General features: G+C 55.7%; 3 protein-coding genes across 5 annotated transcripts in view; 1 reads left to right on the top strand and 2 right to left on the bottom strand.

Moving 5' to 3' along the window:
• CDK10 (cyclin dependent kinase 10) overlaps window positions 1-3,568 on the bottom strand; it is a 7,048-nt gene extending 3,480 nt beyond the window's left edge. For all 3 annotated transcript variants that reach the window (XM_004704497.2, XM_045293563.1, XM_045293564.1), the window contains exons 1-3: window positions 3,466-3,568; window positions 1,156-1,228; window positions 655-726 (exon numbers count right to left, since the gene is read on the bottom strand). In XM_004704497.2, coding sequence (XP_004704554.1) covers window positions 655-726; window positions 1,156-1,228; window positions 3,466-3,552 — 232 coding nt within the window. In that variant the 5' untranslated portion in view covers window positions 3,553-3,568. The remainder of the gene's footprint in view (window positions 1-654; window positions 727-1,155; window positions 1,229-3,465) is intronic.
• A 989-nt stretch (window positions 3,569-4,557) lies between these two features.
• SPATA33 (spermatogenesis associated 33) lies at window positions 4,558-7,046 on the bottom strand. The gene is made up of 3 exons (XM_045293565.1): window positions 6,852-7,046; window positions 6,433-6,624; window positions 4,558-4,769 (listed from the first exon to the last, which is right to left on the bottom strand). The coding sequence occupies exons 1-3, from the start codon at window positions 6,976-6,978 to the stop codon at window positions 4,573-4,575; spliced, it is 516 nt and encodes a 171-aa protein (XP_045149500.1). The 5' UTR covers window positions 6,979-7,046; the 3' UTR covers window positions 4,558-4,572.
• A 233-nt stretch (window positions 7,047-7,279) lies between these two features.
• Window positions 7,280-14,290, top strand: part of CHMP1A (charged multivesicular body protein 1A) — a 9,162-nt gene continuing 2,151 nt past the window's right edge. Inside the window, exons 1-5 of the mRNA XM_004704729.2 lie at window positions 7,280-7,376; window positions 10,184-10,203; window positions 11,484-11,561; window positions 11,854-12,000; window positions 14,160-14,287. Of these exons, the coding sequence (XP_004704786.2) occupies window positions 7,370-7,376; window positions 10,184-10,203; window positions 11,484-11,561; window positions 11,854-12,000; window positions 14,160-14,287 (380 nt within the window). The 5' untranslated portion in view covers window positions 7,280-7,369. The remainder of the gene's footprint in view (window positions 7,377-10,183; window positions 10,204-11,483; window positions 11,562-11,853; window positions 12,001-14,159; window positions 14,288-14,290) is intronic.

Genomic DNA, 14,290 nt, shown 5'->3' with positions numbered 1-14,290 from the left:
AAAGGGGCAATCCCCACAAAGCACTTCCAGCCCTTCCTTCCTCATGAAAATCAGCCCCGCTGTCCTAGCCTGTGTGGGGCATGTGAACGGGGCAAGTTCTCCACCTCATGACAACAGGGGGTGCCAAAGGGTGAGCAGAGGGGCATGAGACACACTCCACATAGGCGTGCCAGCAGGACTTGAGAGAGTTGGTTGAGGGGATGGGGAAGAGGCAGGTTAAGGTCTTATCTCACCGTGCTTCACTGCACTACACACCTCACCAGCCTTCACCAGCCTCGGTGCACCTCTCCTCACCAGCCCACCCCTCACTTCACTTGGCCTTACCCTCTTCTGGGGCTTGCACCTCACCTTATCTGACCACGCCTCTCAGCTCACACATCACCACTCCTTACCTTGCCTCAAATCCATGTGCCTCATCGCACGGCCCTCACCGCACCTTCTCCTCCTCCTCACTTCACTGAGCCCCTCATCTCACCGTGGGTGTGCCCAGGGCTGGGGGCAGGCTGGGCTGGACCAGTGGGAGCCCTCCTAGCCACTCTGCAGAAACTCTTCGACGGGGCTTCCCAGAGGCCTCAGTTCTGAGCAAGCCTTTGAGTGATTTAACACAATTCGATCCCCACTGTGAGGTCCTGGCCGGTCTCAGCCCCCACTCACCATCCTTCTCTTTGTCCATCCGCACCTTCTTCAGGGCAACGACTTCATCTGTCTGGGTGTCCCGGGCCCGATCTAGAACAAAAGCCCATGTGCAGATAGCAGAGGCCACCCCAGTCCCCTCATGACCTCCCTCGTGTGACACACTGCTCCCAGGCAAGCCAGAGCTTTGGTTCTGGCCAGGTAAGGGTTGGCTTCTGTATCTAGCCAACTCTGATGCCTAGTGGCACCCCTGCCTCACTGGGCGACAGTACCCCTATCCCACTACTGCATGCTCCCTGACTTCTCCTGACTTGAGCTGGCCCCTGTGCCCAGTGATGCTTTCGCCCAGGACGTTGACCACTAGTTATGGGAGGGCCGTCTCATGACCAGGATGCAGATCTGTCTGCCCTCCTCGTGGTGTCTGGGCATAAGTCCCATCCGTTCCCACCACAACTGCTGCTACTGCAACACAGCCTCGCCCCAGACACACCAGACCCCAGAGCCACGGCTCCGGCCACTCACAGACGATGCCGTAGGTGCCTTCCCCGATCCGGTTCAGCTTCTCGAACTCTTTCACACTCCGACATCGTCCCAGCTAAAAGAGAGAGACATGCTGCCCTGCTGCCGGGGGGTGGGGTGGGTGAGGGGGTAGGGGTCTTGCAGCTGACAGAAGCACTGCAGAGAGGTTCTTATCATGTCAGCTGCACCAAGAAGCTCACTCATGACTTTGGCATGACCTCTCCCTTTCCATCCCATGGTCTAGAATGGCATTGCCCACAATAATGGCCACTGGTCAATAAAAACTTTTAATTCCTCAGTTACCCTAGCCACATTCAAGTGATCAAAGCCACATGTGCCTTGCTGGGGGGCTGTACTGGACAGAGCAGAAGACAAAGTGCGCAGGTATGCTATCTTAGTGGCCCTCTGCAGATGGAAAAGGTCCAAGGCCTCCATAAGGCGTTTCCAAACTGCAGTGGACACGCTCCTATGGCCATTATACATTGCCAAGGGCATGTGGGCATCAGCTGGTGGCCCTATTCCCCAGCCTCCCTTGTAGTTAAGAGCAACCATGTGACTCAATTCTGGCCAATGAGATGGGAGCCAAGTGACACCTGTAACTTCCAGACTCACAGAAGCTGGGTGACATAGGCTCTCTCTGATCTAGAAGCAAGCAGGGATTTAGAGGTGCGTGTGGAGCAGTAAGAGAACAAGCACCTGTCCCTCCCTGTGGAAAACAGCTGCCTACCTCTGAAGTTGAAGAAGAAAAAGGTCTGTTCTGCCTAAGCCACTGGTTTCTGGGGGTTTTATATTAGCAGAAGGAGCCCTGTTTGCATAGTGGTTACACATTGAGCTAACTGTAAGGTCAGAAGTTCAAAACCTTCAGCCGTACCTCAGAAAAAAGATGAGGCTTTCTACTGCCATAGAGTTAGTGTCTTGGAAACCCACGTGGCAGTTCTACTCTGTCCTACAGGGTGCTATGAGTCTGAATCAACTCAACAGCTCCACCAGGTGGTTCATGCAGAAAGGCACAGGCCTGGAGCTCATCTCAAGTCTGAGAACTATATGTCGCAAAGCTTCATCTCATCTCCTGCCTCCTCCCTCTTGTGGCCCCTAATGCCACTTCCTGATGTTGACCCCAGTGAACTGACAGGGACAGTACAGGGACTTTTTTGCCTGCTAAATGGGAATGAACAGAGGACCCTGCGAGAACAGGCTTGGCAAGCCTGTTACCCTTGATGCCTGGGCCTCACAAATAAATACCGACACAGTACTGTTGGTGGAGAGAAATCCGAAAGCATGCTGATCCAGTGCCAAAGCTGAGAGTAAAATCAAGAGACTCGAGGACGGGCTGACCAACTAGTTAGAAAGTTGTGTGATCATTTGCAGCGCTTCCACACCCACTCCCCTTTGCTTGTGCTTTTAAAAACGACAAGCATCTCCCTAGCTCTAAGTTCTTCTCCAGAGGACCCACGTCATTGCTTGTGAAGTGATCCTATGCTTGTATAAGGTTTTGGCTTAAACGTGTGTTTTCCCTCTGAACCTTTACAACCCACACAGGTCTGGAACTTGCTAGCTACCTCAGGGACAAGAACCCAGCCACTCAACTTCACAGGTTCTAGGTCTCACCTTTCCTAGCTGTTTCTCACATTCCCTTTCTCTGTGAGTGTCTCCTGCTCACACTCCAGGTTCCTCTGCTACTACCGCACCATCCCTACATAACCAAAGCCTACTCACTCCCCTGGACCAGCAGAAAAGCTACTTTCGCCAGGTTTTTCCCAGACCCCGCCAGCGGGATTTTTCGGCAATCCCCCGTCCGATGGACTCGAGTCACCCTTTATTGCGCACAGCAGGGGTCTGAGTGCCCCGAGTCCCCATTCCCTGCTCCCACTCAGGAAGCCTACTGCTTGACAGGCCTTCTGTCGTCCACTCTGTCCGTGGACGTTACTCCACAGTGCGGTGGCCCGAGTATCAGCAAGTGCTGCAAATACTATCTGTGAGCTGAGGGTCAGAGCTCCACCTCCCCCGACTACAACAGGGGCTGTAATGGCGCTTGCGGTAAAGGGAAGCAGAAAGGGCCAAATACCGCATCACTCCCACCGCGCCAGGAAACGGAGCTGCCCCGTCACTGCGGGCCCTCTGCACAATGTCCTCCCAGAGGCGGCGCCCGGACCGGGAGCGCAGCACCGGGGTCCGCGCCCACTGCGAGGCATTCTGGGACTATCGTGCCCACCCGGGCCGGAAAGGGCGGCGCCGAGCGCGACACCAAGCCCCCCGGCGCGCTTCCGCCCAGCCCGGCCTCCGGCCAGCTGCCCAAGCGGCTCCCCGTCGCACCCTGTGTTCCGGAGGCACCGTGAAGAAGCCTTCCTTCCGGATGCACTTCAGACGGATCTGCTCCGACTCCAACTCCGGCTCGCCCATGCTCCGCACCAGCCCCGCTGTGGCGTGCGCAGGCGCAGACGGCGTACCGAAACGCCGCGGACAGCCCACTTCCGGGACGTCCCCCCCTTAGCAACGGTTACCAGGGGAGCCTCCCACTCCCCGGAGTACCTCCAAGCTTAGTTTGCCTGGAAGTATTCGAACCTCCCGCGATTGGCTTTGCGAAGTGAAAACGCTCAGAGAAGTTGTACGGAACCACGTGTGTGGGGGTGTGTATACACGTGCCTATAGGTACACGTGTACGTATGTGATGTACACACAGCTGCTGCCCAGGGTGGTGGGAGGCTGCGCACCGGGCTCTTCCGGGGCCCGCCTGTCTGTAACTGTGGAGCACTGGCCCCCAGGGACCATTGGCTCTCCATACATCAGCAGCCTCGGCACAAACTTTTGCTGTTGGAAGCAGAGAGGCTAAAGGAGTATGTCCAAGGGCATCAGATTCCAGTCCCCCCACCCAGGGCTCTGCTCCCCACTCCAGAACAGTGCTGACATGCTACCTGCAATGTTCTGGGTGACATGGCTGCCCCACTGCACATCCCACATTCTTTGTGGGGTCCGTTAGTACTCTGGGTCAGGCCACAGTAGAGCTGGAGGCCCACTGTACTTCTCATCCACGGACAGTACACCGTAAAGTAGGAGGACACAAACCTCCAGCATATAGAGCCAAGCTCCAGGGGGGCCAGGATGGACATGGCCTGCCCACTGGACTGGGGGATTAGCGCCTGAGCTGGCCCCACCCATCCTTCTGCATGATAGCTGAGGCCTGCCAGTGGGCAGAAGGCACTCAGGCTGCCCAGCCCCACCCCCTCACCCCCCAGGCTACATGCTGCTCCTGTACAGGAGAGACTGAGCTGGGCCTTGAGAGGCCACTTGCTTGCCTTAAGACACTGGTAGCCCCCTGCAGGACAGGCAGCCCTCCTGCCATTGTAGCTGAGAGGAACCCGGCCCTGCCCAGCCCAGCCCAGCGCCGCTGTGTCAGTAACTACCGGCCACTGAGGCGTGTGTTTATTCCAAGTCTTCAGGATGGTATGCATCCACTGTGCTGGGGTTCCTGTGTCGGGCAAGGGGCCCGAATGTGGCATACTCCTTGATGGTCTTCGGCTCGATTTCAGGGGAGTTGAGGGTCTCATTGGAGGCGCTTGTGATGACAATCTGTGGGATGGAGCCGCTCGTCTTGCTCAGTTTTGCAGGCCTAGGTTTCTCTAGAAGGGAGAGATCATCAGGGTTTATTATGTGTGTGGGTGTGCGGCAGACCTTCTGTCCTGTAGAAAGCTGTTGTCTTTAGGGCTAAGGAGAGAACAAGCTGCATGAATTGCATAGCAGGAAAGGAAGCAGGCAAAGAAGGAAGCAGCCACGAACACACCTGGACACCCAGAGCAAGAGACCTTCTTGGTCACCAGGTCATTAGTAAGACAGAGCCTCTTCCGAGGAAGAAAGCAGGAAATACACACACACACATGTCCGTGACCAGCTGGCATCAGGAGGGCAGATAGGGATGGAGGGGATGTGTCAGGGATCAGTGTGCAATTCCCAGAGGATTCCAATGCTGCTGAAAGCTCTCTCTACAAAACTTTTTGGCCAGCAGGCTTTAGAAGTGGACACATCTGTTATGGCCACTTTTTTCCTTAAATGTTTGAAGGTTACAGGAAACACACAGGACCTGTGAAAACTCGAGCATGTTGAATGTTATAAAAGACAAAAGCTCCCTCCCCCCTCTCCACAAAAGACAAATGTCCCTGAGCTCCTTCATGCTGGTGCTCCTGAGGGGCAAGCACTGTGAAGGTCTGGGGCACCACCAGAGGCCAAATGGCTGCACATGTGTGGGTATGTCAGAGATAAGATGGAGGCGGTGGGATGCTCATGGTCACATGTATTTGACAAACATGCAGCCATGCTGGTGATGTTGTGCGACTTGCTTTGTTGCTCACTTAGTACCCATGAGGCCAGTTACGTAGCTGGAATATTACAACACATAAAAAAGTAGAATCCTATCCCGAGAACTCCTCGACCCAGATCCCATCATGACTTTGTCTCTCTGTTGTGTCTGCTTCGCTTAGTTTGTTTTCCCTTAGTATTGTAGTGCAAACCCCAGCCATCACACAATTACACCCAGAAATACTGCGGTATATGTCTGTCAGATAAGGATTTTTTTTTAAGACAACTGCAAAGACATCATCACATCCAAACACATCAACCATGGTTCTTCGCTTACTCCCAGTCTGCTGAGCTCAGCCCCACACTGTCTATGGTTGGCATAGCTTCTCATCTCTTTGCAAAAGCCCCCTGCTTTCTCACAAGTAGTTGGAAACACCACGGGCTCTTCAGGAGGACAGGGCCTTCTGCTCCCATAAAGAGCCTCGGAAATGCAGAAGGGCAGTTCTAAACCCTGTCCTTCAGGGTCCTGAAGAGCTGGAGTCCACTCAATGGCCGTGAGTTTGAGTTATTTGTTAAAGAAACTGGTTCACTTTTCCAACAGCATTTGCAACATGCTGGTCCCACTGTGTCCTACCTAGTTCTCCTCTGACCTGCTCCCCTCAGCACTCTAGCCACAAACCCACACCCATGCTGGAACCTTCTCCCAGGTTGAGCTCCAGTCCGGTTGAGGGTGCTGACAGGATCATAAGGACATTGAACTCAGCCACCCCTCCTGGCTCAATGTTTTCTTGCAGACTCCGCCCTGTGACCAGTGGCTGTGTATGCCATCTGGAGACTTGCCTAAAGTTGAGGAAGCTGCCCTCCAACATCCTAAATCATTATTTCCTTTGTCTCTGCTACTAGTACCCTGTCACGCGGGTCTTAGAAATAGGTTGCCAAACTCCTAGTAGTGTAAGCCTCAGGTTCTGCCCCCCTCCAGGTGTCCCCTACCTTCAACCTCGTAGGAAGCAGAAGGCCCTTGGCGTCTGGATGTCACTTTCCTCTGGTAGGGGGTCTCTGAAGACCTAGGGGTGGTGTCTTGAGACTTCCTATCTGCCTGCCTGGGCTCAGGGGAGGCCCTCTCCAGCGGCTTCTCCTTAGATTTGGGATTGGAATAGGCAGTCCCCTTCCTCTCCGCCTCACCTGAAATATATGGATAGACTACGGTTTACTGAGTCCAAGGCGACGGGTCCCATCTTCCTGCCGCTGCCTGTCTGGGTCCAGAATCACACACACAGGTCATTCTTTGCCCATCAACAACACAGGCATTTGGGTAGGGAAGTCCTTAGCTTCCCACGCCACAGAGGACTGAAGTGCGGAAACGCTTGCGCCAGACTGGGAGCTTGACCCCTGCAGATGGCTCAACGTACGGTATGGCAGCTGTGGGGTCACTTGTACACGGTCCGGAGTCCATCCACTTTGCATCTGCGGCGACGGGCCCGCGGGTCCTGGCTCGTTACCTTGGTTGGCTTTCTGTTTACTTTTGGAAAGTCCCATAGATGAGCCCGCAGCCCTGGCGCCCGCGCAGGTCGAGTCCCTGCACTTGCGTTCTGCGCGGGCGCCAGCCCCTTGTGACTCACAAAGGAGACCCCCATCCTGGGCCAAAGGGTGGCAGGAAGTCAGACGCCGGACGCAGGTCACCACGGCAACGGCTCGCAGCCCCTCCCTCCTCCCGCTCTGCGCGCGCCCCCTGGCGGCCCGCGGGGGAGCAGTCCGCCCACGTGCCGGCACTCCCGCCACTGGCGTGACCAGGCCGTGGAACCGGAAACGGAAAGACAGCCCCGGAAGTCCTCGCTGGGCGGAGCCGTAGTAGCCGAGACCGTCGCATCCCCGATCCCCTGTCTCGTCCCTCCTCTCGTTAAAGGGGCGCCGCCGCCCAGCACTGGCCATGGACGGTAAGAGGCCCCCCGCACCCGATGAAAGCCGGAGATGGCACCTCCTCTTCCGCTGCTAACCGTGGGGTCGTGGGGAGGGTTCTGGCGGCCATCCGACGGCTCACAGCGACGTTTGCCCCCCTCGGGCCTCGACTCGGCCCCGTCGTCAAACCCAGCCCCGCCCCTCTCCCCCAGCCCACGGGAGCTTGGGCCCGGGGACCGGCGACGATGCCCAGCTGGCCTTTGGGCCACTGGAGTTTAGGGTCAGAGGGCAGCCAAGGAGGGAGACGGGTGCGGCCGGTTGGCCCTGCTGTCTCAGCAAGGGTGACTGGCACGGCGCTCACCCCAGCCTCCCTGAGAGCGTCAGTGCACCCCCATGGGCTCCACGCACCTGCTTACTGACGGCACAGGCGCCCCAACTGCCTGCTCAGTGCTCACGGCTTGGGGTGGTGGCTGGAGAGGTGCCAGAGAGCCGAAAGTCAGTTGTATAATGAAGGTGCCCATGTTTGCGAAAATGAGTTGGACAGCCGCGGTAGAGGGATACCTCGTGGAACGTACAAAGCTGCACACCCCTGTTATTGTCATAAATCCAAACTGCCCCAGCAAGAAGAATAAGATACCACCCTACGCTCTGCTCCTAGGAAAAGTATGTGCTGCGCATGGGCGGGCTTCTTGCTCCAAAGTTCACTCCACTCTTCAGGCAACTTGTCTCTGACCCATTTTCTCCAGGGTTAGGTTTTGCCCTAAACTTCTTGCTCTCCAGAGTTCAGTGTTTGTAAACCCTCTGCACCTCTATTTTGGTTTTCATTTCCTCATCTGGTTAGTATGGTGAACACTTTGAAAACATAGGTGTCCCTGACTCTCCAGGTTTAGGAATTAAGTGAATGGCGATAGTTTTCAAATGAGTGAGGACCTGCCCTGGCTTGCTTTTGAGTTTGGTGGGTGAGGAGCAAGAGTTTGAGTCCCCGGGGAGTTTTCACAAAAATCCTCTAAGTCTCAGTCAGGCTCCTGCGTTCATGCCGTGGAGGCCGCCTGCACCCTTGGAGGGCAGCAGGAGAGTCACCGCCCTGCTGTGCCGTCCATGGGCCTTTGAGAAGAGACAGTGCACAGACAGCCCTTGGGCACACATGAGAGCTCTTCCTAAGTGTCACTTTCAGATATGTGTAGGAAGTCCTAATAACTCCATGTGGTGGTTCTTCAGCCCTACAGGGTTGCTATGAATCAGCAGCCTTGATGGCAGTGACTTAGGACAAGAAGGAACCCTGGGAGCATCATAGGTTAGCCACCAGGATACTCACAGCAAGGTCAGTGGTCAAACTCACTAGCCACTCCTTGAGAGAAAGATGATGCTGTCTGCATCGTTGTAAGCATTTAGAGCAGTGGTTCTCAACCTTCCTAACGCGGTGACCCTTTCATACAGTTCCTCATGTGGTGGTGACCCCCAACCATAAAATTATTTTCATTGCTACTTCATTACTGTAATTTTGCTACTGTGATGAATCGGGTGACCCCTGTGAAAGGGCCATTCGACCCCCAAAGAGTTAGTGACCCATAGGTCGAGATCCACTGATGTAGAGTCACCCTGAGACCAGAAGAACTAGATGGCACCTGATCCCACTGTCAACTGTTCTCAAAGATCGCACATTAGGAAGGTCCTTGACAGTGAGAGAAAAAGGTGGAACAAAACTCAAATCCACAAAAGATCAGGCAGCCAGATTGGACAGAGACTGGTGGGACCCCTGAGACTAGTCCACCTTCAGGTGGCTCAGTTTGTAGCCAAATAACAGACAGGTTGTTAAAGGGGGACACTAACTGCAGCAAGGTGTCGCACTGTGGAGTACTCACCTGCTAGAGCTCCCAGGTGCTAAGGAGAAGCGGGGTGGAGGCTGTGGAAGGCAGTGGTACCGGGAGGAACTGCAGGGAATAAGATGAAGCAACATGATGATCTCATTTATAAGCCTTCACCCAGTTCACACGTTTGTTACACAAATAAGAGCCTGTGGTCTCGGCAACACTGCGGAGCAGGTCTCTGCTGTGGGGTCACTGGGTCAGAGCCAACTCGGTGGCAGGGAGTTTGGCGCAAGAAAGGTTTGGAGCCTCTTCTCAATGGTTTGGAAGCTGCCCGGGCATCAAGTGAAGGTTCCAGTTGGATCTGTTTTGAGTCAAGGTTGGTTTAGGGAACCCCAGTGGCACAGTGGTTGAAAGTATTGAAAATGCTTGCCTGCTAACCCAAAGGTCAGTGGTTCAAATCCACCAGCTACTCACGTGGACTCCTTGAGTTGGAATGGACTCAGCGGCAGTGGGTGTGGTTCGGGTTTAGAGGGATTCGTTCAAAGTGGGGGAACTTCCTGAAGCATGAAAGGCCAAGTCAGAGTTGTTGGGAAGGACTTTTCTATAAAGAATGGCAGGAAATCGCTGAGCCCCTGGGAGTTGGGGAGAATTTTGCAGGTCCTTTAAAACGGCGAGAAAGACTGGGCTTTCTACCCCGTAACGAGCCAGAATCTCACAGCGGCAGCTTGGACCTCATCCTACAGGGTCGCTGTGAGTCGGCATTGACTCGATAGCACTGAGCTTGGTTTTGGTTTTTGGTAAAGGAGCCTTGACTGGGAGGATCACAGGGAATGAGTGCCATGTTCTTTCCCGAGCTCACCGGCAACAAGTGGAAAGTAACCAGAGGCTCGAGGACCTCATGCACCTGCTGTAGTGCTGGCCCCTGGAGGCCTGGTCACCCTGACGGGGCCCTGCTTCTGCCTACATGGCTGGGGGCCACAGGGACTCCGTGTGGTGGGAGTCTCCCAAACCCTCACAGGCGTCCTCTTCTGTTACAGATAACCTGTTCCAGCTGAAGGTACGTACCGAGTGACCACTCCCAGCCTGTCCTGTGACGGATGAGCATGAGTCCTGTGTTGTCGAGGAATGCAGAATGGGACAGACTGGCAGCCAGCCGACTGACACCATGCCCTTCAGGGTCTGACTGCCTGCGAGGGGTCAGTGAGCTGGCTGATGGCGTGTGTGTCTCAGGCAGTGGAAGCAGATGCAGTCGGCTGGCTGTCTGTGATGCAGCACGCCCGAGCACCAGGTGTCTTCCTGGCTCCACCAGGCCTGCAGAAGCTGCCCCCCCACCCCCACTGCCACACTTGAAGGAGAGTGCTCTCTCTGCCATTGCTGGGGCTCAAAGCTGTCTCATTGACCGGTTCCCCAGGGCCCCCAGTTAATCATTCTCATTCAGCTTCATCGGCCCCACCCCTGCTTCTGAGCATCTGGCCAGGCAAGGTGGGCACCGGCATAGAACTGCCCCCTGGTGTCAGGAGTGGGCAGGTGGAGAGTGCCCTGTCAGGGGGGCCAGGCTTGTGGCCTCGGGGCCCCTAGGAGGGCACAGCGCTGTTGCTGACTGCCTGTGCCTGCTCCCCAGGCTCCATCAAACCAATGCCTGCTTTGAAGTACCTGGAGGATCGGGTGGGGCGATGCTGTGCTCCACAGGCTGCCCAAGTGCACCTGCCACTGGGATTCTTTATTCTAAATACCACAGGCTGGAGTGGCCACATCTGTAGACTTGGAGAGTTTGGAGGAAGAAGACGACGTGGATGTAGCCGATGTTGACATAAAAATAGCTCGCGTTTTTAGCTACCAGGAGCTCATGGGTAGCCTGAGTGGGCTCAGGTGGAGCTTCATGGGGGTGGGGAGTTTGTTCTTCAGAGGAGGGGCTGGGCAGGAGACATTCTCCTGGTGCTCTGTGGCATTCAGTTCCTGGGCTTCCTGCGGCACTACACACTAGATGTGGCTCCCTTCTGGGGTCAGCAGGGCCGTCCAGGGAGGAGAGCTGAGGGTGCCCCCCAGCCCAGCATGGGGGGCAGGATGTACTGGGAGGCTCCCCCTTCCAGGGTCCATGCTATAGCCTGCACAGCACCCTTGTCTAGTGATCTGGGAGCCCATCTCTCCCCAGGCCAACGTTCCAACAGCGTTTATTCTGATTTAAGGGTGTGTGTGGGCAAGAGACTTTGGAGAACCCCTCCTGCCCCTGACCCCCGGGCAGCCTCAGTGCCCAGGCCCTTCCTGTGCCTGGGAGGAGCCCCTGAGGGTGGCCCTGCCCCCAGGCTCTGCCTCTGACCAGCACGGGCCTGCCCTCAGTTCACAGCAAAGCAGCTGGAGAAACTGGCCAAGAAGGCGGAGAAGGAGTCCAAGGCGGAGCAGGCCAAAGTGAAGAAGGTGAGGCGCAGCCTGGGCTCGGGAGGCCTGTGCTCCCGCCCTGTCCCTGGACTGTCCTTCCTCTGGGCAGTATGGTGGTGGTCTCCTCAACGGGATTTCCAGTGGCCCCTCTGCAGCTGGTGTGGGAGTGACTCTGCCTCATGGGCCCCTGCTAGCTCTAGGGGGCCCTGGCATTTCCCAGCGGGCGGGACACGGTGGCAGTCAGGGCCAGCCCCTGTGGGAGAGCCCAGCAGATGTGAAGACCACCACTGGCTCACTCCTCCCTCCCAGCTGGCATTTCCCTGCACTCCAGGCCCTGCAGCAGAAAAATGTGGAGTGTGCACGCGTGTACGCCGAGAACGCTATCCGCAAGAAGAACGAGGGGGTGAACTGCCTGCGCATGGCCTCTCGAGTGGATGCTGTGGCCTCCAAGGTCCAGACAGCCATGACCATGAAGGGGGTGAGTGACCAGGCCAGGGCGGCTCGGGGTCAGAAGGCTAGCAAGGGGACCCTTTCATGGCACTGGCAGAACCCGTAGCACCCTTTGGTCTCTGGGGCGCTGACTACAGGGAGCGGGTGCACAGCCTCAGTGTCCCTGAGCCTGGGGGGGTCCTGCCTGGGTTTCAGCAGGAACCAATGGAGGAAACTGGCACAGGAGGCTGGAGGGCCCATCCTGGGCGGCCCCACTGTTGATCATTGAATTCTGCTCTCCAAAATGTGTGCTGTCAATCCTGATCTCAGTGCCCATGAGTGTAATCTCCCTCAGGAACTGGGTTTTGTTGGTTGGGTTCTGGTTTGGGTTGTGCTAATGGGCAGGGTTAGGCTGGGTGTCTTCAAGTCATTCTCTAGAGATCCAGGAGAGCGGATGAGGCAGCAGAGAGAAGTGCATGAGAGAATTGCCCAGACTCGGAGATCTCCCAGGACCAGGACCGTTCTCCAGGGGCTCCCATGGAGCTGGCACCCTGAATCTGGACCTCCAACCTGGACTGTGAGAAGAGGCTTCTCGGCAAAGTGCTCGGGTGCCTTATAGTAAGAGGTGGGGCCCTGGAGGTTTAGTGCTTATGCTCCAGGCTGCTAACCACAAGGTCAGGAATTTGAAACCACCAGCTGCTCCTTGGGAGAAGGATGGGGCTTTCTACTCCAATCGAGAGTTTCCGGCTCAGAAGCCCACAGGTCGGTTCCCCGCTGTCCTAAGGGTCAGAATGGACTCAGAGGCAGTGAGGTGAAGTCCAGCCCAGTGTCCAGAGTGCTCTGAAGAGACCGTCGGGAGAACTGCAGGATCAGAGGCCTCCAGTGAGCTCAGAGGTGAAGAGAGGAGGAGCCAGCACCAGCACAGACTGTTTCCAGCAATGTGGCCGGGCGGTGTGCTCTGGGGAGGCTTTCAAAGGAGGTGGTGAACACATGATTGGATGGTGTTGGAAGAGTGGTGTTTTGTACGCAGTGGTGAGGATCTTGTGGGCATTGCTTCAGATGTTTGGTAGAAGGTAGAACTTGTAAGTGACGAACTAAAGTACTTGACTGAAGAACTTCCCAAACAAAGTATTAAAGGGCCTGCCTGACTTTTTCTTGCTGCTTATAATACACCTGGAGGACAGAAACTTAATAACGAACTGTGCAAATGAAAACAGAGCCTAAGGTTTGGAAAACCCTGTGTACAAACTAAGGACACGTGTCCTACATTGCTCACCAAAGACATGGTGACATAGCTCTTCGTTAAAAAAGGAAAGCTGGGACTGATGGATATAACCAACAGCAGACCCATCGGCTTAACCCGGATCGGGCAGAGGAAGAACCAAGGGAGGGGACGCTCGCTGCCTCTTGGAGTTTTCCAGGCAGGAAACAGACCAGAGGAGCTGTACCTGCTTGCCCTCCAAGAAAGGAAGGGCTGTCCATGGAGTTCCATGGAGCTCAGCAGAGCTGCTCGAAGGAACAACAAAGGGGGGGCGAGGGGGACGGCCTCAGAGGACTTCTGCCCACCAGGATCCCGAGCAGGCTGCTCATTCAGTGTGCCTGGGGACGAGACCACCCCCAAAGCCGAGGGGTTGGGGCTACCATGTCAAGGAGCAGACGGATGGACGGGGCCTGCCAGGGCTAGACAGTGGAGCCATCTCAGGCTGACGGAGCAGAGTAGTGTTCTCAGCTGAAGCCCAGGGCCAAGGGAATTCTACTCAATGCAGAGGATGTGGCCAGTCGAGAGGGCACCGCCATTGCCCAGATGGTCTGAGAGCAGGGGATTCTTTTCAGGCTTTGAGAGCTAATAGGAAGTGTCCACGGGAGCTTGACTGTGCTTGTCTGCCCCTTCTCCTGTCTGTAAGGAAAACATCTCCCTTGTCCTTACCCCACATCACATTTTGGGAGCAGATAACGTGTAGCCTAAATTCACAGAGAAAGAGGGATTCTTTCCCATGGTAGAGGACGCCTACTGAATGGAGACAGATCAGAAGGTGAGTGTTGGAACTTGGAATTGATTTCAGACTGAGGACAATGTGATAGGCTAAATGCACGTGGCAGGAACCTGAGTTTTGGTTCCCAGAGAGTGGAATGTTACGGATTGAATTAGGCACTCTAAAAGCCTGTCCCCAAGATGCTTCCTGCCTCTGACCTCCTCCTCTGTCCTAGGTGACAAAGAATATGGCCCAGGTCACCAAGGCCCTGGACAAGGCGCTGAGTGCCATGGACCTGCAGAAAGTTTCTGCAGTGATGGACAAGTTTGAGCAGCAAGTTCAGAACCTGGATGTGCACACATCGGT

This window comes from Echinops telfairi, unplaced genomic scaffold (assembly GCF_000313985.2).
Source record: "Echinops telfairi isolate 266 unplaced genomic scaffold, ASM31398v2 ScPeMD7_2291;HRSCAF=2852, whole genome shotgun sequence".
In the NCBI taxonomy this organism is placed as follows: Eukaryota; Metazoa; Chordata; class Mammalia; order Afrosoricida; family Tenrecidae; genus Echinops; species Echinops telfairi.
Note: the sequence above shows the minus strand (reverse complement) of the source record. Positions and strands in the feature narration are given on the sequence as shown.